At 48.1% G+C, this 21,239-nt stretch overlaps 1 protein-coding gene across 2 annotated transcripts in view; it reads left to right on the top strand.

Moving 5' to 3' along the window:
• The window catches only part of LOC147119992 (partitioning defective 3 homolog B-like), a 1,739,115-nt gene that overhangs the window by 885,711 nt on the left and 832,165 nt on the right, over nucleotides 1–21,239 (top strand). For both annotated transcript variants that reach the window (XM_085985464.1, XM_085985463.1), the window contains exon 6: nucleotides 3,536–3,622. In XM_085985464.1, the coding sequence (XP_085841590.1) occupies nucleotides 3,536–3,622 (87 nt within the window). The remainder of the gene's footprint in view (nucleotides 1–3,535; nucleotides 3,623–21,239) is intronic.

The raw sequence follows: 21,239 nt of genomic DNA, 5'->3' as shown, positions 1-21,239 counted from the left end.
CAAATCTTTCTGATTTATTTTTTTCGATCTCACTGTACAACTAGTATCTTACAGCGCTGAAGGAGGCCATTCGGCCCATTGTGCCTGTGTTGGCTCGTTGAAGGAACTACCCAATTAGTCCCATTCCCCTGTCTTTTCCTATAGCCCGGCAAATATTTCCTTTTCAAGTATTAATCCAATTCCCTTTTGAGAGTTACTACTGAATCTGCTTTGATCACTCTTTCAGGCAGTGCATTCTAGATCATAACGAGTTGCTGCTTAAAAAAAATTCTCCTCATCTCTCCTCTGGTTCTTTTGCATTCTGTATGAGAAATTCATATTTTCTTGTCCCAGATGCCAAATGACACAAAACATCTGTGTGCTGTTGTCTGTAGTTATGAAAGCTGCAAAAGACTTGAATTGTTGGGCAGGTTAACTCTTTGCCGTGGCTGCAATAAGAGTCTTGCATGAAAATGCAACCAGAAATTGCCGCCTTTATCTAGAGTTGGGGAGAGGAAAATATTGATCAGAGTTCTTGCTCCAGGTCATTAATCGGCGAGTTTGCGGTCAAGTGTGCGCATGTATGAATATCGAGCAAGATCAGGAATCAGGCTTGGGTGTGATGAACCTGATAGTCGAATAGCCCATTGGCGCTCACAGTCCAGGCTCGTACATAAAGGTGTCAGCCATGGCTCAGTGGGTAGCACTCTCACCTCGGAGTCAGAAGGTTATGGGTTCAGGTCCCACTCCAGAGACTTGAGCACAGTGATGCGCTATCGATTCTAATAAAAGGCTGAGTAGAGTTCAGAACAACAGGCTTTTATTAACTACTGAATGCAACTACAAACAGATCAGGACTATGCCTCTAGTGGACGACCGAATGGCAGAGAGCTGCCGTGCAGCCGTCCTTATACCAGGTAGCCAAGGGCGGAGTCAGCTGAGGCATAGTCAGGTATAACAGTGAAACAAGAGTGAACGACAACAACAACAATAGTGAACACAGTGAACGACAGTGGTTTACCACACACAGTATCCAGGCTGACACTCCCAGTGCAGTACAGGGGTATTATAATGGATTATAGACTCAGACAATGAGGAATGAACTCCCTTGTTTGGATCGTAATTGATTGGGAAGATGATTAAATAGATTTTTTTCTTCCTCCAGCTTTCTACCCTGTCCTCTTCACCTGCTGAAGGTGAAACCACCTTTCTGGTGTCTGATTCCATGTGACACTTAGCCCCCTCTAGTATCTCTGGTAATTCATGCATAACAGAAGACTATAAGCTTCTGCCTCAGCCCATTTGGTGCTGAGCCCCTCATCCATGCCTTTGTTTCCTCCAGACTCGACTATTCCAGTGTTCTCCTGACCAGCCTTCCATCTTCCGTCCTCCATAAACTTGAGTTCACCCAAACCTCTCTTGCCCGTGGTCTAATGTGCACCAAGTTCCGTTCACCCATTATCCCTGTGCGTGTTGACCATTGGCTTCCGGCCCGGCAACACCTCGAATTTAAAATTCACATCCTCGTATTCAAAGCTCTCCATGGCCTTGCCCATCGCTACCTCTGTAGCCTCCTCCAGCCCCACAACCCTCTGACAAATCTGCGCTCTTCCAATTCTGACCTCTTGTGCATCACTGATTTTACTTGCTCCACCATTGATGGCCGTGCCTTCAGCTGCCTAATCCCTAAGTTCTGGAAATCCCTACCCAAACCTCTCTGTCTGTCTGTCTGTCTCTCTCTCTTCCTTTTAGACGCTTCTTAAAACCTGCCTCTTTGACCAAGCTTTTGGTCACCTGCCCTAATATCCCCTGATGTGGCTCAGTATCAGGATGCCGAACAGAAGTGGCAACCCTGGCTTGTTCACTTGCTAGTGCAGGGGCACTGATTGTAGCATCCCCATGCCACCTGGGCTGAACTGCTAAATGAGCATTGACCCGTGATCGAGCCCGAGAACGTCCAGCTGTTTAGATTTTAAAAACAGGTTAGCTGTATAAAACTCTTCATTCTAAATTTCTTTTCCAACTCTTGATTTTTCTCTCTCCCTTTCCCCAGCCCAATGATTCTGAGATGCTTATCTAGGACAGATTGAACCTGTTGTAATTTTCCTGGTCTTTGGGCATATCAGGCAGTGCATTTATCTATTGAGCATCAGCAGAGGTGCCCAATTCCACTACATCTCTTATCTCTGCACAGTGAAATAAACATACTGGGAGTGCTCCCAAATGGCATGCTGGGTCAAGGTGTTGTTTGACACAGCACTACACCATGGAGACCACTATTCTTGTTCTGCTCTGTCACGTTAGCCCAGGTAGTGTATACTACAGTGAAAACAGATTTTCCAGCATCCGCAGTATTTTGATTTTATAATAGTGTATAATACAATTGTCTTCTGTATTCCTGGGTTAAAGAGGAGACGAATCGACCAGAGTTTTCACTCGTAAATCCCATCCAGTGACTCCTAGAGAAACACGTGTGTCTGAAGGCAGAAGCGGGCTTAGCTGTGATGCCCTCCACAGTTGAGCAGATTGGCAACAGTCACTCAAGGATGTAAATCACACCCCCCCCCCCCCCGCGCATATCATCATCTTTCCTTCCAGATAAGGTGGAAGATTTTCAACATTCTAGACATTGTACCATTTCACATTTGAAATGTGTTTTATTTTTACATGGGTCATCGTGCTTTTTGCTGCTATTGCTAACAGTTGTGCAGCTAACCTGATCTTTCTCTCTCACTGTCTCTCTCTGTCTCACACGCTCTCTCTCTCTCTCTCTCTCTCTCTCACACGCTCTCTCTCTCTGCCTCACACGCTCTCTCTGCCTCACACGCTCTCTCTCTCTGTCTCACACGCTCTCTCTGTCTCTCATGCTAGCTCTCTCTCTCTCACGCGCTCTCTCTCTCTCTCTCTGTCTCACACGCTCTCTCTCTCACTGTCTCTTTCTGTCTCACCCGCGCTCTCTCTCACACGCTCTCTCTCTCTGCCTCACACGCTCTCTCTCTCTCTCTGCCTCACACGCTCTCTCTCTCTCTCTCTCTCTGTCTCACACGCTCTCTCTCACTGCCTCTTTCTGTCTCTCACGCTCTCTCTGTCTCATGCTAGCTCTCTCTCTGTCTCTCATGCTAGTTCTCTCTCTCTCTCTCACACGCTCTCTCTCTCTGTCTTACATTCTCTCTCTCTCTCACCCTCACAGCTTGAGCACTGGAGTTCTATCACAGTGCTGCATTATGAGGAGACTTTACTCCCTTGTTTCAGCAATCGTGTTTTTGAGTGCTTTGACTTCTGAAGACCAAACCACAGTATCAATTGTACCCATTTATGCTGTAAACACCCAGCTGCAGGAGGAACAGCAGTGCAATACCTTTGTTCTGTTTATTTGCATTTGACTTGTTTGAATCTTTTTTTCTTAAATATCCTTAAGGCCCTGACAGATGCATTATAATCCAGTCACCCTACACTATTTACTTATTTGGGGGAATGGGTTAAAAAAACTGTGGTTTTGCAGAGTCCCAGCTGTTGTTGGGTGTAACCTCATCCATTTTGCCTTTTTTTTTGGCAGTGATTTGACAAAGAAGGTGGAGTTTTCTGGAGACGGTGGCCCCCTGGGAATCCACGTAGTGCCCTTTAACTCTACACTGAGTGGAAGGTAAAGTATCCAAAAGTACATCTATACTTAAAACTACAGAGAGATTGTGTCCCCTGGGGTCAGGTTCCATATGGTGCTCGTGGATACGCTGCTCCCAGCAGGAGCTCTACTCCAGCTGAGCACTGGTTCAATAAAGCGGGCTTGAATGCAGGCTTTATTGACAAAGCATTGTTTCTCTGTCAATATGTATGTTTACAGAATGTTACAGGTTTGCAGTCCATAACAATTTGGCCTCGAGTGAGATTGGTATTGACACAATTACCTATGGAGGTCATTGAGTGAAATTAGTAACTTTAGGCAGAATGAAGCTAGAGCTTTTCTCGTATGTCCATTATTATTTCCTTTAATCAAGGGTGAGCATCTTGATTTGGCAATTTATTTTTTAAATCGCAAGGGCGAAAGATTGAACAGGCTGGGGCTTTTTTTCTCTCGAGCAAAGATAAGGGTGTGAGGGGCGATCTAATAGAGGTCTTCAAAATTATGAAGGGGTTTGATATAGGTAGACGTAGGTAAGATGTTCCAAATGTGGGGGAGTCCCAAACTAGGGGCCATAAATATAACTTAGTTACTAATAAATCAACAAGGAATTCAGAAGAAACCTCTTTACCCAGAGAGTGGTGAGAATGTGGAACTCGCTGCCACACGGAGTGGTTGAGGCGAACAGTATAGATGCATTTAAGGGGAAGCTAGATAAATACATGAGGGAGAAAGGAATAGAAGGATATGCTCATAGTGTGAGATGAAGAGGAGTGGGAGGCTCGTGTGGAGCATAAACACTGGCATAGACCAGTTGGGCAGAGTAGCCTGTTTCTGTGCTGTAAATTCTATGTAAGTGCATCAAGTTCTTAATTTTTCTTCTGGGAAATAAGCCAGAAAATCCCACAGATGGGGTCATCGTGCATGACTGTATTTTAAATGTGTGCCACGTCATCATACCGCATGTACCATGTATAGTTTCTCCGTGCCACCCACCACTGGCTGTTATTTTTTTTTCATCGTCGTGGTTTGCATTTATATCAGCTCCACAAGTGGTGAAGAAACAATCCCGTAAACAATCGAATCATAGTATCTTACAGCACAGAAGGAGGCCATTCGACTCATTGTGCCTGTCCTGGCTCTTTGAAAGAGCTCTCCAATTAGTCCCACTCACCCCTGCTCTTTCCCCATAGCCCTGCAAATTTCTCCCCTTCCTTTTGAAAGTTACTGTTGCATCTGCTTCCACCACCCTTTCAGGCAGTGCATTCCAGATCATCATAACTCGCTGTGTGGAAAACAAATAATACTGCTGCTTTTTATTGTAAGAATTTCAGAAGTTAAGTTTTCCGTTTGGGAATTGTGGTTTCTATTGAATTTATGCGGAGAGTCAGTCAGCTTAAAATTTTTTGTAAACTGCTTGGAGAACCTTTTCTGTTAAAACCAAGACTGGTGATGCCTGTTGCCAGCCCCCTCACCCAGAACTCTACACCATACAAATTACTACAGGTGAGGGTGGCACCTCGTGTGCTGAGCTAATTTTGCATACCAACAAGCTAGCTGCATTGCCTTGTGGGTAGAAAATGTGGCCTGGCAGCTATCAAGAGTGTGGTAGAAACTCCCAGTCGCAGCTTAGGAACATAGGAACAGGAGGAGCCCATTCAGCCCATCGAGCCTGTTCCACCATTCTGTTAGATCCTGGCTGATCTGTACCTTAACTCCATCTACCCACCTTGGTTCCATATCCCTTGATACACTTACCTAACAAAAATCTATCGATCTCAGTCTTGAAATTTACAGTTAACCCCCAGCATCCACATGGAGTGGTTGAGGCGAATAGCATTGATGCCTTTTAAGGGGAAGCTAGATAAGTACATGAGGGAGAAAGGAATAGAAAGATATGCTGGTAGGGTGAGATGAAGTAAGGTGGGAGGAGGCTCGTGTGGAGCAATAACATCAGCATGGACTAGTTGGGCCGAATGACCTGTTTCTGTGCAATAAATTCGATGTAATCCACAGCTTTTTGGGGGAGAGAGAGTACCATACTTCCACAATCCTTTGTGTGAAGAAGTGCTTAAAGGTTGTGATGAAATATGCCATTCATCAGACACTCTGTATTCTCTGTGTTTGATTGTGCCTGTGACTGTGACAAGCAGGGGAGTTTAGTTTCAGTTTCATTTCCTTACCTGTATTGTATTGTGTGTAGGGCTCCGCCCATACCTGGCCCCTACTTAAGCAGGTCCCAGCGTGTCTCACAGGCAGTACAGCAGATCTCTGGATGAGAGACACTTCTCCACTGTGTATTACTTTCTGAGTTAATAAAAGCCTTGCTTTGCTCCGTTAACGTTGAGTCTCGGATTCATTGAGGCACATCAATTTTATTAACTCAATTTTCAACGCAATGGATCAACTCTTGAAACGCGAACGTTTGGATTTGGACCCGCATGCGTCGGACGCATCGGCACGATTCGGACACTGGTTTAAGTGTATGGAATTCTTCCTGGACAATTCCGCAGCCATCACAGACGCTACGGACGCTGAAAGTATGAAACTCGGAATCCTGCGGAATTGGGTAAGCCACCGGGCTTACCCCCTCATCCAAGACGCCGACACGTACCCGGCCGCCTGCGACATCCTAAAGGCGCATTACCAGCAGCCTACGAACGAGGTGTACGCTAGGCATCTGCTCGCTACTCGCACACAGTGACCTGGGGAATCGCTGGATGAGTTCCTAGTCACCCTGAAAACGCTTGGCAAAGACTGCAAGTGCCAAGATGTAAAAGCCGCAGTGTACACTGACGAGCTTGTTCGTGATGCCTTTATCACAGGCCTCAGCTCCACTTACATCCGGCAGAGACCACTGGAAAAAACGGGATTGGACCTGAAACAGGCTGTGGACACAGCGCGATCCCTGGATGTGGCCCAGAGAAACTCGGACGCCTACTCTTCAGCCCACGCCGCCACGTGTGCACCAAGGGCGCCGCCATCTTGGAAGGCATCTTCCCCGCCCGGCAGCCCGACACCGTCGGGGCCCCGCTCTCCCCCCAGAAGCCCTACGACAGCCGCGACGCGTCGGGGCCCCAACTGCTACTTCTGCGGGCAGCCGAAGCACACCAGAAACCTGTGCCCGGCGAAAGACACCACCTGCTTTAAGTGCGGTAAGAAGGGGCACTTCGGGAAGGTGTGCAGAGGGAACCCCGCTGGAAAACCCGCCACCGCCGCGTGTGCGCCGTGGGAGTGGCCATCTTGGACGCCATCTTGCCCGACCTCGTGGGGTCCGCCATCTTGTGAGCAGACAGCGTGGACGCCATCTTGTCTCGATCAGGGCCCTACAGTGGCATCGGTCACAGTGGACCAGACCAGACCGCACCCGCTATCCAAATCAATGGTGGACATCGAGGTAAACGGGTGCGGGGTTAAATGTTTAATTGACAGTGGAAGCACGGAGAGTTTTATCCACCCTGAACTAGCACAACAACTCTCTCTAACGGTGGTCCCTGCTCGGGGCACCATCTCTATGGCTGATAAAACCCAGACATCGACCATTATGGGTTACTGCGCGGTACAATTGTCCGTTAACGGAACTGTATACGATAATTTTAAATTACTAATCATGAAGAGTCTATGTGCGAGCGTGATCTTGGGCCTGGATTTCCAGTGCCACCACCAAAGCATCACGCTCAATTACGGTGGGTCCCAGCTGCCCCTCACAGTGTGTGGTCTGGCTACCCTGAAGGTAAAGCCGCCTTCGCTATTTGCGAACCTTACTCCCAACTGCCGGCCAATAGCGACCAAAAGCAGGAGGTACAGCTGGGAGGACAGGCGGTTTATCGCGACTGAGGTGGACAGGCTGCTGAGGGAGCGCGTTATTGAACGCAGCAACAGCCCGTGGCGCGCCCAAGTGGTGGTGGTGAGGGGTAGCGAGAAGAAATGGATGGTGATCGACTATAGCCAAACGATCAACATGTACACCCAACTAGACGCCTACCCGCTACCCCGCATATCAGAAATGGTGAACCAAATTGCCCAATACCGGGTGTTCTCCACCATCGACCTCAAGTCAGCGTACTACCAGCTCCCTATCAGACCAGAGGACCGCCCGTACACCGCCTTCGAGGCGAACGGACGCCTCTACCAATTCCTCAGAGTCCCCTTTGGGGTGACGAATGGGGTCTCGGTCTTCCAGAGGGAGATGGACCGCATGGTCGATGACCACCACTTGCAGGCAACCTTCCCCTACCTCGACAACGTCACCATCTGCGGTCACAACCAGTAGGATCACGACTCGAACCTCGAGAGGTTCCTGAAAACCGCACAAAAACTCAACCTCACTTACAACGAGGACAAGTGCGTTTTCAACACCACGCGCCTCTGCATACTAGGCAGCGTGGTGGAGAATGGGGAAATCGGACCAGACCCCGACCGACTGCACCCCCTACGGGAGCTGCCCCTGCCCAACACTCCCAAAGCCCTGAAAAGGTGCCTGGGGTTATTTTCTTATTATTCCCAATGGGTCCCCAACTACTCCGACAAAGCCCGCCCCCTCTTGAAAGCATCCTCTTTTCCGCTCTCTGCTGAGGCCCACGCCGCCTTCAAAAGCATTAAGCGGGATATTGAGCGGGCCACGCTGCAGGCAGTGGACGAGAACACTCCCTTTCAAGTGGAAAGTGATGCGTCTGACTTTGCCTTGGCGGCCACCCTCAACCAGGCGTGGCGGCCCGTAGCTTTCTTCTCGAGGACCCTCCAAGGGCCCGAAATCAGACACTCCTCCATGGAAAAGGAGGCCCAAGCCATCGTGGAGGCAGTGCGCCACTACCTAGCCGGCAAACGCTTCATCCTACTTACCGACCAGCGGTCGGTAGCGTTTATGTTTAATAATAAACAGAAGGGGAAGATTAAAAATGATAAGATTCTCAGGTGGCAGATCGAGCTCTCCACCTTCGAGTATGACATCATTTACCGGCCAGGGGCCCTTAACGAATCCCCCGACGCCCTCTCACGAGGGATGTGTGCCAGCGCCACCGGGGATCGGCTACAGACCCTCCACAACGACCTCTGCCACCCAGGGGTCACACAGCTGTTCCACTTCATAAAGTCCCGCGACTTACCCTACTCGATTGAGGAAGTTCGGTCTCTGACCAGGAACTGCCGCACTTGCGCTGAGTGCAAGCCTCGGTTCTACCGCCCAGATAGAGCCCACTTAATCAAAGCTACACGGCCCTTTGAGCGGCTCAGCTTAGATTTCAAGGGCCCCCTCCCGTCAGTCGACCGCAATGTTTACTTCCTGAACATTGTGGACGAATACTCCCGTTTCCCATTCGCCTTCCCCTGCCCAGACATGACCAACGCCACGGTCATTAAATGCCTCAACAGCCTGTTCTGCCTGTTCGGTATGCCGAGCTACATCCATACGGATAGGGGGGTGTCCTTCATGAGTGAAGAGCTACGCCAGTACATGCTGTCCACGAGCCGTACCACCAGCTACAACCCCCAGGGTAACGGCCAGGTGGAGCGAGAGAACGGGACAGTATGGAAAGCAGTCACTCTAGCTCTAAGGACCAAGGGCCTCCCTATCTCCCGCTGGCAGGAAGTCCTCCCAGATGTGCTCCATTCGATACGGTCGCTATTGTGTACTGCCACTAATGCCACGCCTCATGAACGAATGTTTGTCTTTCCCCGGAAATCCATCTCAGGCGTATCCATGCCATCATGGCTCTCCACCCCAGGTCCGGTATTTGTACGAAGGCATGTGAGGGGCCACAAGACGGACCCTCTCGTGGAGCCAGTGCACCTACTCCACGCCAACCCCCAATACGCGTATGTCCGGCACGCCGACGGAAGGGAGGACACCGTGTCCATAAAAGACGTCGCCCCAGCCGGTAACGACAACAACCACGACAACAACAGCAACAACGATCACAGCAACTCTTACCCACACACTATCCTTTCATCACCCCCGGAACAACATCGACCAACGGTGCCCCCACCAACTACCCCTTCAACAACCCTGGCGGCGCCACCGGCAGAGACCCAGGAGGCCACCGGCAGAGACCCAGGAGGCCACCGGGGACACCCAGCCGACACCCGCGGCACCACAACAGCTACGTCGGTCACAGAGGACTATCAAACCCCCGAACAGACTAAATCTGTAGAAGGGGTGAATGGGATGAAATATGCCATTCATCAGGCACTCTGTATTCTCTGTGTTTGATTGTGCCTGTGACTGTGACAAGCAGGGGAGTTTAGTTTCAGTTTCATTTCCTTACCTGTATTGTATTGTGTGTAGGGCTCCGCCCATACCTGGCCCCTACTTAAGCAGGCCCCAGTGTGTCTCACAGGCAGTACAGCAGATCTCTGGATGAGAGACACTTCTCCACTGTGTATTACTTTCTGAGTTAATAAAAGCCTTGCTTTGCTCCGTTAACGTTGAGTCTCGGATTCATTGAGGCACATCAAAGGTAATAGTGATGCTGTAAGTAAAGAAGCTAAGGACATCGGTGAGACAATGATTCTCTGCAGGGTTATTGGCAAAGATACAAAATCAGTTTTTTGTTTAATGGGACAAGCTGATTTATGCAGCTGAGAAGGGCATTTGTGCTCACGAGGCAGTAAGGCAAACTGAGCTTTTTTGCCGAGGACAATGCCTTGTAAGCAGACAGCAAGCGCCATGGCTTCAGGTTGGAAAGACGTTTCAGTTGTAACTACAGTTCCCACCACTTACGTCGTCCACGCTGATCCCGGACAGCGCCTATATCGGGCAAACGGCGCTGAACATTTGCCAAAACCATAGCAGTCAACTACAAAGACGCCGCTTCTAACGTATTAAACACTATTTAGGGCAGTTGGAGCAGCTGTTCGCACCTTGTTAAAGTGTGATTACCGTAGCAGTGCTTCTCTCATCAAGTCCTTTCACGATTTCTACGGCATGGATCAGGCAGCCCTGCTGCCTCCAGCCCCCCGCCAAAAGCCTGGGCCTCTAGAACTCCTGCGATTGTCACAAGCCCTTCTTGCCAACTGACTTGCCGCCATCGGTGGCTGGGTTAGGGTTGGGTTTCTTGGACAGGAGCAGAGCCTGGATGTTGTGCGGGATGCTGCCCTCTGAGGTGGTGACATCACCCAGCAGCTTGTTGAGCTCCTTGTTGCTTCAGTTGCCGGGGGTGATGCGCCACATCTTGTTTTTCCCCGCCGTGTTGCCCGCTAGCTCCAGGATCTCTGCCGCCAGGTACTCCAGGACCCTACTCCCGGCACTTTCGCACGACATTTACATTTGGAAGGAAGCACAAGTGCTCTTTTTTGCACCATGGTATATACATTAAGGCAAAGCAATCCAGCAAAAGATTCAACCAAAACTAATGGTATTCTGACAACTAGTGTTAAAAAAAATTACTCTTAAATTTCTTGGTTACATGGTATAACGTGCATACCAGGCAAATCTCATTGACACTAACTCGCCCGCTATAAGTGGTGGGGACTGTATGTCCAAAGGTGCCAAACTTGCATGTCTTCCCAAAATGAAGCTGTCATCAGTTGAAGACATTAAAGTGGAAAACTGTCAGAGCGATGGGTGCCAGAGGTTAAAGTTCACTCTATTGTGACTGCAAACAAGAAAATCCCTGAATGAGGAGTTAGCCCAATTTCCTTCACTCCACCATTGTTGGCCGTGCCTTCAGCTGTCTCGGCCCTAAGCTCTTTAATTCTCTCCTAAAACCTCTCCGCCTCCCTACCTCTCTCTCCTCCTTTAAGATGCTCCTTAAAACCTACTTCTTTTACATGTCCTAATATCACTTCATGTGGCTCGATAGTCAAATTTTACCTGTGAAGCGCTTTGGAATGTTTTACTACGTTAAAGGTGCTATATAAATGCAGATGTGGGGAAATCGTCCACCCAGTTGAATTCCTGTACTTGGGCAGTCAGTGGCTTAATAAAACCATAGAAGTTAAACATTTGGACTGTGGGGAATTTTGGGTACTCACCTCCACACTAATTGCTTATTAATGGGAGTGAAGATTGAAAATTTTAAAGGTTTATCAACCGCATATTTCTAATGTGCTTTTTTTTAAGTGCCTGATGAACATGCATAATGTTTTAAACATGATAAGGTTCTTGCCCCTTGGCTTTACATCTACCGCACATCAACTGTAAAGGTTTAACATTAAATTCCTTGGAGAGAAAGAGGGTAAAGTAGAGAAGCACTAAGGGATCAGTAATAGACCAGAATGAACAGATGATCAATAATAATCAGAGGTCCATCTATACCTGACTGGATTTGAAATACCGCAGTTGCTACAGCACTCAGATTTTTAATTTTTTTATTTTTATATTCGCAACTTTTACAAATTGTCTGGGAAATGTAGGCATAAATTTTAATCAAAGCACTCGTAAAATATACCTTTTATAAACCAGCAGTGAGATCGGTGAAGAATTGAACTCATTACCTTTTCATTGCTCATTTCAGCGGTTAACAAGATATTGATAGAACTAGCTGGCCCAGTGGCACACAGTTTTAGTGCACTAGCATTCTGCAACACAGAAAAGTGAGACCCGGATTTGTACCTGCGACTAGCCGGCTCAGGGAGTTCCTGATCTAAACCGGGCCATCAATGGGATGATCAGGACAGGCTGTGCATTTCCCAGCCCCCATCCCCACGCCCACTGCCATCCCAGGGAACCAGTGCTCAGGATGTGATACTTCCTTCCACTTTATTTTTATTTTCATCACTCCACCATTGGCGGCCATACCTTCAGCTGCCAAGGCCCTAAGCTCAGGAATTCCCTCCCTAAACCCCTCCACCTCTCCACCTTTCATCTTCCTTTAAGTTGCTCCTTAAAACCTAGCTTTTTGACCAAGCTTTTGGTTGTTTGTCTTAATATCTCTTTATGTGGCTCGGTGTCAAATTGTGTCTAATGAAGCTCCTGTGAAGCATCTTGGGATGTTTTACTACGTTAAAGGCACTATATAAATGCAAGTTGTTGTTATTTACCTTTTACTCTGTGTAAAGTCTGAAATATGTGCGATGCTTTTCCTAGCCACCACCAAGAATTTCTTCTGCAGTAGACCAGGGTAACAAATCTCAGCGTTTCTAAATCTCACACTTAAAGAATGAGTTTGCAACTGCTGATGCTCCATACCACTGAAGCAATAAGCCAGCAGGTTCTCTATCTTCGAAAGATGGTGACCCATACTGAGGTACGGATCCACGATTGTGGGCAGCCCTCCGGTCCTGTGCCAAAGTATCTGTTGAATTACGAATTATACCTTGAGCGGCTGTAGGCTATTTGACTCGGGGAGTCATAAACGCACCCAATCCTGATGCACACAATCATGTTTTCTAGCAGTGCCCACAAGATAGCAATCGGGACCAGACGTCGTTTCACCCCCCCCAAAGCCAGAAATCTTGAGGCAACTTGTAGTGCTTTGCATCACTGTTCCATGGTTAAGGTCAGCTTGCTCGGCACAGACCAAAAATTGAATCTGGGAGTTTTGTAGTTTATATGACATGGTTGCTAAAACAGTTTTTTAGCCTATAGATGTGTTTTATCTGCATTCTGGCATTCAGTATCCAATTAATCCATCTCTCTGTTTGCATTTTTGTTTTTGAAAGAATTGTAAGCAAATAATAATCACTTAGCCAAGAAAGATTATATTTCATGGTAATGGTGCATCTTCCAGTGGGTTTTGTGCTGGGATGCAAAAACCTACGAATGCTTTAAAATACTGTAATCAAATCCACATTGTGCTGAAACATTCATTAGCACCATTAGTGAATTCAGTCGCGATTGTTTTCAGAAAGCAGGCTTTTGCCAAGTATTCAGGTTTGTCATCGTGGACCAGTAGGACTCGTGCTCAATTTAACGTTTCCACTAAAATGGCTTGTTTTGCTGCCATGCATAGTCTCCTCTCGCTCTAAGCCTCTTCCATTGGCAAATGTGGCATGTGGCAAAGCTTCATTGTCAGGAATACATTAACATTAAACAGTCAGGTCACGATGATTACATTTGCACATCTCTGTGCTACGCAGTAAAAACCAGCTCTTAAACCTGTGACTGCTGTAAAGGTACCCAAACCTTACATTGATTTTTCTGTGGTAATTTTGGTGTTGGTGCGTTGGCTTCTTGGATGCATCGAATGCGTGAAAGCACTTCGACGCACTGTTATGAAGCCATTTGATGGCCGGGCAGCCCCATTTAAAAAGAAAAAGCTTTCAAAGTTGTCAGGAGAATGAATTCACTAATGGTGCTGTTTGCGGGATCCTAGGCTTCATAAATAGAGGCATAAGGGTGCAAAAGCAAGAATGTTATGCTAGACCTTTATGAAACAATGGCCCAGAAATTCCGTTCGCAGGCCTCCCGCGGGCGGAGGGCTGCGATCTAGAAAAATCTGCGTCTGGACCGGAGGGCTCCTGGGAGGCGCAGAGTTCCGTTGCTGGGTCTCCCCAAACTGCCAGTGCGCAGGGCCCACGTATCCCAGAGGCGCAGGTAGTTCGCAGCGTCCCTGGGATCATGTGGGCCATGGGGAGCCAATCAGAGAAGGGAATCTTCATTCATACATTTGACAGGAAGGCTATGTATAGACTGTCCGTGGACACGATAAGAAGAAGAAGACCCCCAAAAACATAGTAAAACTTTAAATAATTTTTTTTTTAAAAATCACATTTTTAAAATGACTTTAAATGACATAAATTAAGTATCTTAAACAAAAATTTAAGGCGCAAGAATTGTAATCGTTTTCTGCGGGCGGAGGGTCTCCAAAAATCGGAACTCTCCACCCGCAGAGGCCCTTCTCCAGGGCAGCCGGAGGATCTGTCAAGAGCTTTCTTGACAGATCGGAAATGCCAGTTTCCAGTGCATGCGCAGTGCATGCCTAAAACCGGCATTTCCGTTAGCCCTACAGGTGAGTACACAGCGCGTACCCACCCATAGGGATCGGAATTTCTGCCTCATTGGTTCGGCCCCAGCTGGAGCATTGTATCGAATTCTGGGCATTGCACTTTAGGAAGGATGTCAAGGCTTTAGAGAGGGTGCAGAGGAGATTTACTAGAACGTTACCAGGGATGTTATGTGGAGAAGATATAGAGAAGCTCCTTGAAATGGAGAAGATTAACGGAACATTTAATAGAGATGCTCAAAATTATGAGTAAATAGGGAGAAATTATTTCTACTGACAGGAGGGTCGGTAACCAGAGGATACAGATTTAAGATAATTGGCAAAAGGGGGGAAATGAGACATTTTTTTTACGCCGTAAGTTGTGATCTGGAATGCACGGCCTGAACGGGCGGCAGAAGCAGATTCAATAGTAACTTTCAAAAGGGAATTGGATAAATACTTGAAACAGAAAAAGTTGCAGGGCTTATGGGGAAAGAGCAGGAGGAGTGGGACTAATTGGACAGCTCTTCCAAAGATCTGGCACAGGCACGATGGGCTGAATGGCCTCCTGTGCTGTACGATTCTACGAATTCAGCGGCCCCCTGACCACATTTACATTGGCAGATTTTAACGGTTGTCAAATACTGATTATGGCCGTAACCAATGTTTCCTTTAAGCTGCGTGGCCGCGCCATGCTCCAGGGATCCCACGCTACCGGCCAACCGGCTTTTCAATGCGCAAACCGCGCATGCGTGGTATTTTGAATGGGCTGCACAGCCCCTTAAAGGGGCCGCACGCTGCAAAAAAAATTGCAGGGAACATTGGCCGTAACTCTTTTAAATAAAATTCAAAATTAGCAGTGGGAGGCCAAAGAGGTGAGTTTCACTTCTGAGGAGCAAATTAATGTGAAGTGATGATGTTGTGATGATTAAAATCGCATTTCTTTGTTGTTTAAAAACAAAATAGGGTGTTTACTCTTTGCTTCACCCCACCGACCTTCTACCCCTTATGGCCCCCCTGCGCCACAGAGCACCTGCAGTTGAGGCGGCGAGGTGGGCAATCTACTCTCGTGCCTCTGCCAGCGGTCCCCATGCCGGAAGCAGCCATGCGATCGGGCTCTGCTACAATTCCTGTCACCACCGAGGAGGCTGACGACCCACACCGTCTAGATTCACCGGGGTATAACTGTGTCTCAGGCGGTAGAGGAAAACGAGCGATCCGGCAGCCCATGTCGCACTTTGCACGATTTGTCTTTTCCATTCACGTTGGAAATTGGATGGGGGGGGGGGGGCGGGGTGCAAAGCAGGCTGCCAGATCGCTGTTGCTCGGTTTTGCGCTGCCACTGGAGAGGAATTTATTCCACCAACTGGGCGAGGTACTGGAGGACTGCCGGTTGCTGTGGGAACCACAACCCTAACTTGAGTCAGTGCCTCCAGAAGAGGGAGAGGAAAGGGGTAAAAGGTATTTAAAGTCACTGGAAAAAGTGGATCCTGCAGCTGGAGTAAGCGAAGGTGTAAGCATTCCAGTAATTTCTTTTTTTCATTTTCAGTGAAAAGGCTGTTGTTGGGCTAGCTTTGTGGCATAAAACTTTTAAGTTGGGAATGAAAAAATTGTATTGTTCATTGAGAAGAAAATTGGAAGTACTTTTTAAAATAGGAAAAGTTGATGCTTAATGTTAGATCCGTGATTCTGAGAGTATGCTGTGTTTTCAATAACCACACGGATGCTGTAACTTAACGATAAACAGGTATTTACTGGAGGAGGGTAGTCTCAAGACTGGGGGTACAGAGGCATGCGTAAGGCTTATATACAGGTGTGGTCACTGCCGGTACTACAGTATACAGGAGCTGTAAAAGTAGTTCTTTCTTAAAGGCACATACACTACAATTCCTCCCCTTTTAGATTAGTAGTACCCCTAATATTCAAATAACAATTAACACTTTAACATGTACATTAAACAACAATAGTCCATTTATAGATTCAGTCTTTGGGGCGGCTTCCTGACCCTTTCGGGATAGCGCCTTTCCTGAGGTTCTTGTTCTTGGTGCAGAGGCGATTCTGACCCCTTTTCATCGGGTAGTTCATCGGGTTCCACTGCTACTGGTTCTGAGGTAGATGCTACCGGTATGTCGGGTTCATCCCCAGGTACTCGAGACATGGGGTTGACGCATTCCTGTGACGCTAAGATCTGATCGACGCGGCGTCTCACAATGTTCTCCCCGGCATCCACTGTGTACATTAATGGCCCCTGCCTTGTGCATATCGTTCCGGGTTGCCATTTCTCTGTTCGATAGTCACAGGCCAAGACTGGTTGTCCTGCATTGAAGCTCCTTGTCGGCTTCTCATTGATGTGCTGGAATTGTTTGTCCTCAACATTTATTCGCACATTTGGTCTGAGCAAGTCCAGAAGAGATCTCAACCTTCGGTTAAAGAACATCATGGCCGGGGCCTGGTTGGTAACTGCATGTGTCGTGTTTCGGTAGGCTAATAAGAAATTGTCCATCTTATGCTGTAGTGGAATTTCATCGTCGCACATGGCCTTTATCGCCTTCTTAAAGGTTTGTACGAACCTCTCAGCCAATCCATTTGTGGCTGGATGATACGGGGCGGATGTGCAATGCCTTACCCCATTCCTTCTCATAAATTTTTGAAACTCTTCGGACACAAACTGTGGTCCATTATCAGAGCAAATCTGCTCTGGCAAACTGTTTCTGGCAAATATGGTCCGTAGGACTGCAATCGTTTTCTCTGTAGTGGTTGAGGACATTTTTATCACCTCAGGCCACTTCGAATGAGCGTCCACTGCTATTAAGAACATTGAGTCCATGAATGGACCAGCGAAATCAATATGCACCCATTGCCATGGAGAGGAGGGCCACTCCCATGGGTGTAGAGGGGCATGTGGTGGTGCATTTTGGACCTTCTGGCATCCTAAGCAGCTCTTAGTTAGGTCTTCGATTTGTTGATCGATTCCCGGCCACCACACATACGCCCCAGCAAGGCTTTTCATTTTCATTCCCCCCAGATGACCTTCATGTAGCTCATTTAGCACTCTCTTCCTTAACTTGGGTGGAATCACCACTCTGGATCCACACATCACTGTCCCCTGGCATACTGACAGCTGTTCTCTTCTGGATGAGAATGCTGGCAACAGTGAGTCGCCATGAGTTGGCCATCCCCTCACCGTCAATTCATATACCCGAGACAGCGTCGGATCATTGCGGGTCTCCTTCTCTATATCCGCGTTCGTTACTGGCAATCGTTCAATTATTGATGAATAAAATATCTCGATAGGGTCCACTGCTGGTGCTTCCTCCACAGTAGGCAGTGGCAGGCGCGATAGCCCATCAGCGTTCCCATGCTGTTTTGTGCCTTTATATTCTATTTCATATTGATTCGCCCCTAGAAACAGGGACCATCTTTGTAACCGTTGTGCAGTCATCACTGGAACGCCCTTCTTAGGATTAAAGATGGAACAAGTGGTTGGTGGTCAGTCAGCAAGGTGAACTTCTGCCCATGCAGATAGTGGTTGAATTTTTTTACTCCCCATACTAGGCTGAGGGCCTCCCTGTCAATCTGGGCGTAGTTGCGCTCGGCTGAGCTTAGTAACCGAGACGCAAAGGCTACTGGCCTCTCCAACCCGTCTGGGAATTTGTGCGACAGCACCGCTCCAATACCATAGGGTGATGCATCACATGCCAAACGAATTGGTAGCGCTGGGTTGAAATGGGCCAACACCTCTTTTGATGTGATCAATTCTTTACACTTCTGGAAAGCTCGTCTACGTTCGTCATCCCACTTCCATGGTACCCCTGTTTGCAGTAGGGTGTTCAGTGGGTGTAATACCGTGGACAACTTTGGTAAGAACTTGTGGTAGTAGTTTACCAGCCCGAGGAACGACCTCAGTTGTGACACATTTTCCGGTGCTGGAGCCTTGACTACTGCCTCAATCTTGTCAGGGGACTTATGTAACCCCTCTTCATCGATGACGTGGCCACAATACGAGATCTGTTTCTGGAAAAACTCGCAATTGTGGCGATTAGCTCGTAGCCCATACTCCTTTAATCTGGTGAGCACCTTCTCCAAGTTGGCGAGGTGATCACTGTCATTTTCGACCGTGACCAAGATGTTGTCCAAATAACACTGGGTCCCTGGAATCCCTTGCAGGACTTGATCCATTGCCCTTTGTCAGATAGCCGGAGCCGAGGCTACCCCGAACACCAGCCGGTTGTATTGATAGAGACCTTTATGAGTGTTAATCGTAAGGTACTGTTTCGAAGCTGCTTCTACCTCCATTTGCAAGTACGCCTGGGCTAGATCAATTTTGGTGAAGCGTTTACCTCCAGATAGCGAGGCAAAAATATCCTCAATTCGTGGAAGCGGATATTGTACCGTGTGAAGGCCTGGGTTCACTGTCACCTTAAAATCCCCACAGATGCGGACCTTCTTTGGTTCCCCAGGTGTATTACTCAACGACCTCTTCATTACAGGAGCGATGGGTGTAGCCCACTCGCTCCAGTCCACTTTGGACAGTACTCCTGAACGTTCCAACCCTTCCAGCTCTGCTTCGACAGCTGGTCTGATCGCATAAGGCACTGGTCTGGCCTTAAGAAACTTTGGGCTTGCATTTTCCTCTATTTTAATCGTTGCTGTTATGCCTTTTAGTGTTCCTAGTCCCTCCTGGAACACTCCTTTTGCGTCAGTTAGCATTTTTGACAGTCGTCCAGGTGTGATGTCGTCATCCTTTTTGGCCTCAACCTTCAGTGCCTGTATGGAATGCCAATCTAATTGTATCTTCCGGATCCATTCACGTCCTAGCAGTGGTGGTCCTCCATCTGGCAATACATATATATCCATTTTAGGTATTTCCTGGCCTTTATATATCACTTTCACCCTTATTTTTCCTTTGGGGTAGACTTTTTGCCCCGTATACGCCTTCAAGACAATCTCTGTAGCTTTCAAGGGTATATGTGAAAATAGCCGCTTGTAGTCCCTTTGATTTATGACTGTTAGGGCTGATCCTGTGTCCAATTCCATTTTCACTTGGACTCCGTCTATCTTGAGTGTAACCCAGATAGTCTGGTGATCCTCCATTTTGGTTACCTTATGTAGTTTCAGACAACCCAGCTCCTTGCTTCCAGAGTCTGTGTCACTTTTCTGTTCGTCTGAACCACTGTCCATCACCTGGTGTACCTTTTTGTACTTCTCCTGTGGAGATTTCTTACTGTTGGTTTTCTTCCCAGACCTGCAGACTCTTGCTATGTGTCCTGCTTTTCCACACTGTTTGCACACTTGGTCCTTGAACCAACAATCCTTCTGGTCATGTGTTGTTCTGCCGCAGCGATAGCACTTCCTTGTTCCATAGGACATTTCATTGGTGCCATATTCTTGTGGTCTCCGTTGTATCTCTGCAGCTCCCCTTGCGGCTGCTTCGTGTGATACTGCCATACTGAAAGCCTTGTCCAGCATAAGATCCTTTTCTGATAGAAGCCGTTTCTGGGTTCCTTCATTTTGTAGCCCACACACAAACTTGTCCCTTAACGTATCTGCTAGTCCCGCTCCAAACTGGCAGTGTTTCGATAGCTTGCACAGTTCCGTTAGGTACTCAGCATTGCTTTCGTCTTTGAGTTGGTTCCTTTTATGGAACTTAAACCGTTCTGCTATCAGCAGCGGTGTGGGGTTTAAGTGGTCCTGCAGGATTTCTACTATGCTTTCGAAATTCTTGTTCACCGGCTTCTCTGGGATTATTAGATTTCGCAGTAACCCATAAGTTTTTGCACCCATGGAATTTAACAAAACCAGTGCTTTACTAGCATCTGGCACTTCATTCGCCCTGCAGTACACCTCAATACGTTCCACATATGTCGCCCAATCTTCGACTTCATTGTCGAACGTAGAGATACTGCCACTCTTCGGCATCCCTGGGTGCGATTTAACTGTCAAAAATGGCGTCTCCCGCGCTTCCCCTTCTTCTCCGCTGGCACAAAATGGCGTCTCCCGCGCTTTCCTTCCTTCCCGCGCTCGCCCTTCTCCGCTGCAGCTTCTAAAAATGGCGTCTCCCTCGCTCTTCCTTCTTCTCCACGGCTAAATGGCGTCTCCCACGCTCTCCCTTCTTCTCCCCGTGGACACTGTTCAGCCCTTGAGCCCTGGCTGTTGTCTGCGCGTTCTTTTTTTTTTTCTCGACACCGCTCGGTCCTGAACCTGGCTGTTGCTTTACCCTCACTTCTCCGGTTTTTTTTTTTTTTTTCTCGACGCCGCTCGGTTTTCAACCCCCAGCTGCGCCCTGTGCGCTTCACCCTCTGTCTTACCCCGTCGACGCTGCTCGGCTTTCTCTCCGCCGTCGGTCGGCTCCAGCCGCCGCTGCCCGGGACGGGTCTGCGCTGGACCTGTCGTCGGTCTCTTGCTGATCGTCGTGGCTGGGGAACCAAGCCCGGCTCTCCACAGCCTCCCCTGCGATGTTCACTCTCTGCCGGACGACTGGGCGGTTGCTCGTGGTCGACGCCCGTGTTCGTGGCCTCGACTTTTTTTTTTGTTACACCGCCCTCCCGGAGCGAATCCTCAAAGGGAAATGCAAAGTTGCAGGGAGATTCGAATCGACACTCGATGCCACTGTTAGATCCGTGATTCTGAGTGTATGCTGTGTTTTCAATAACCACACGGATGCTGTAACTTAACGATAAACAGGTATTTGCTGGAGGAGGGTAGTCTCAAGACTGGGGGTACAGAGGCATGCGCAAGGCTTATATACAGGTGTGGTCACTGCCGGTACTACAGTATAC

The sequence above is a fragment of the Somniosus microcephalus genome, chromosome 4 (genome assembly GCF_052327205.1).
Source record: "Somniosus microcephalus isolate GS21.2 chromosome 4, FLI_Smic_1.0, whole genome shotgun sequence".
Lineage (NCBI taxonomy): Eukaryota > Metazoa > Chordata > Chondrichthyes > Squaliformes > Somniosidae > Somniosus > Somniosus microcephalus.
The sequence above is the reverse complement of the archived record's forward strand: the minus strand, read 5'-3'. Positions and strand labels throughout refer to the sequence as shown.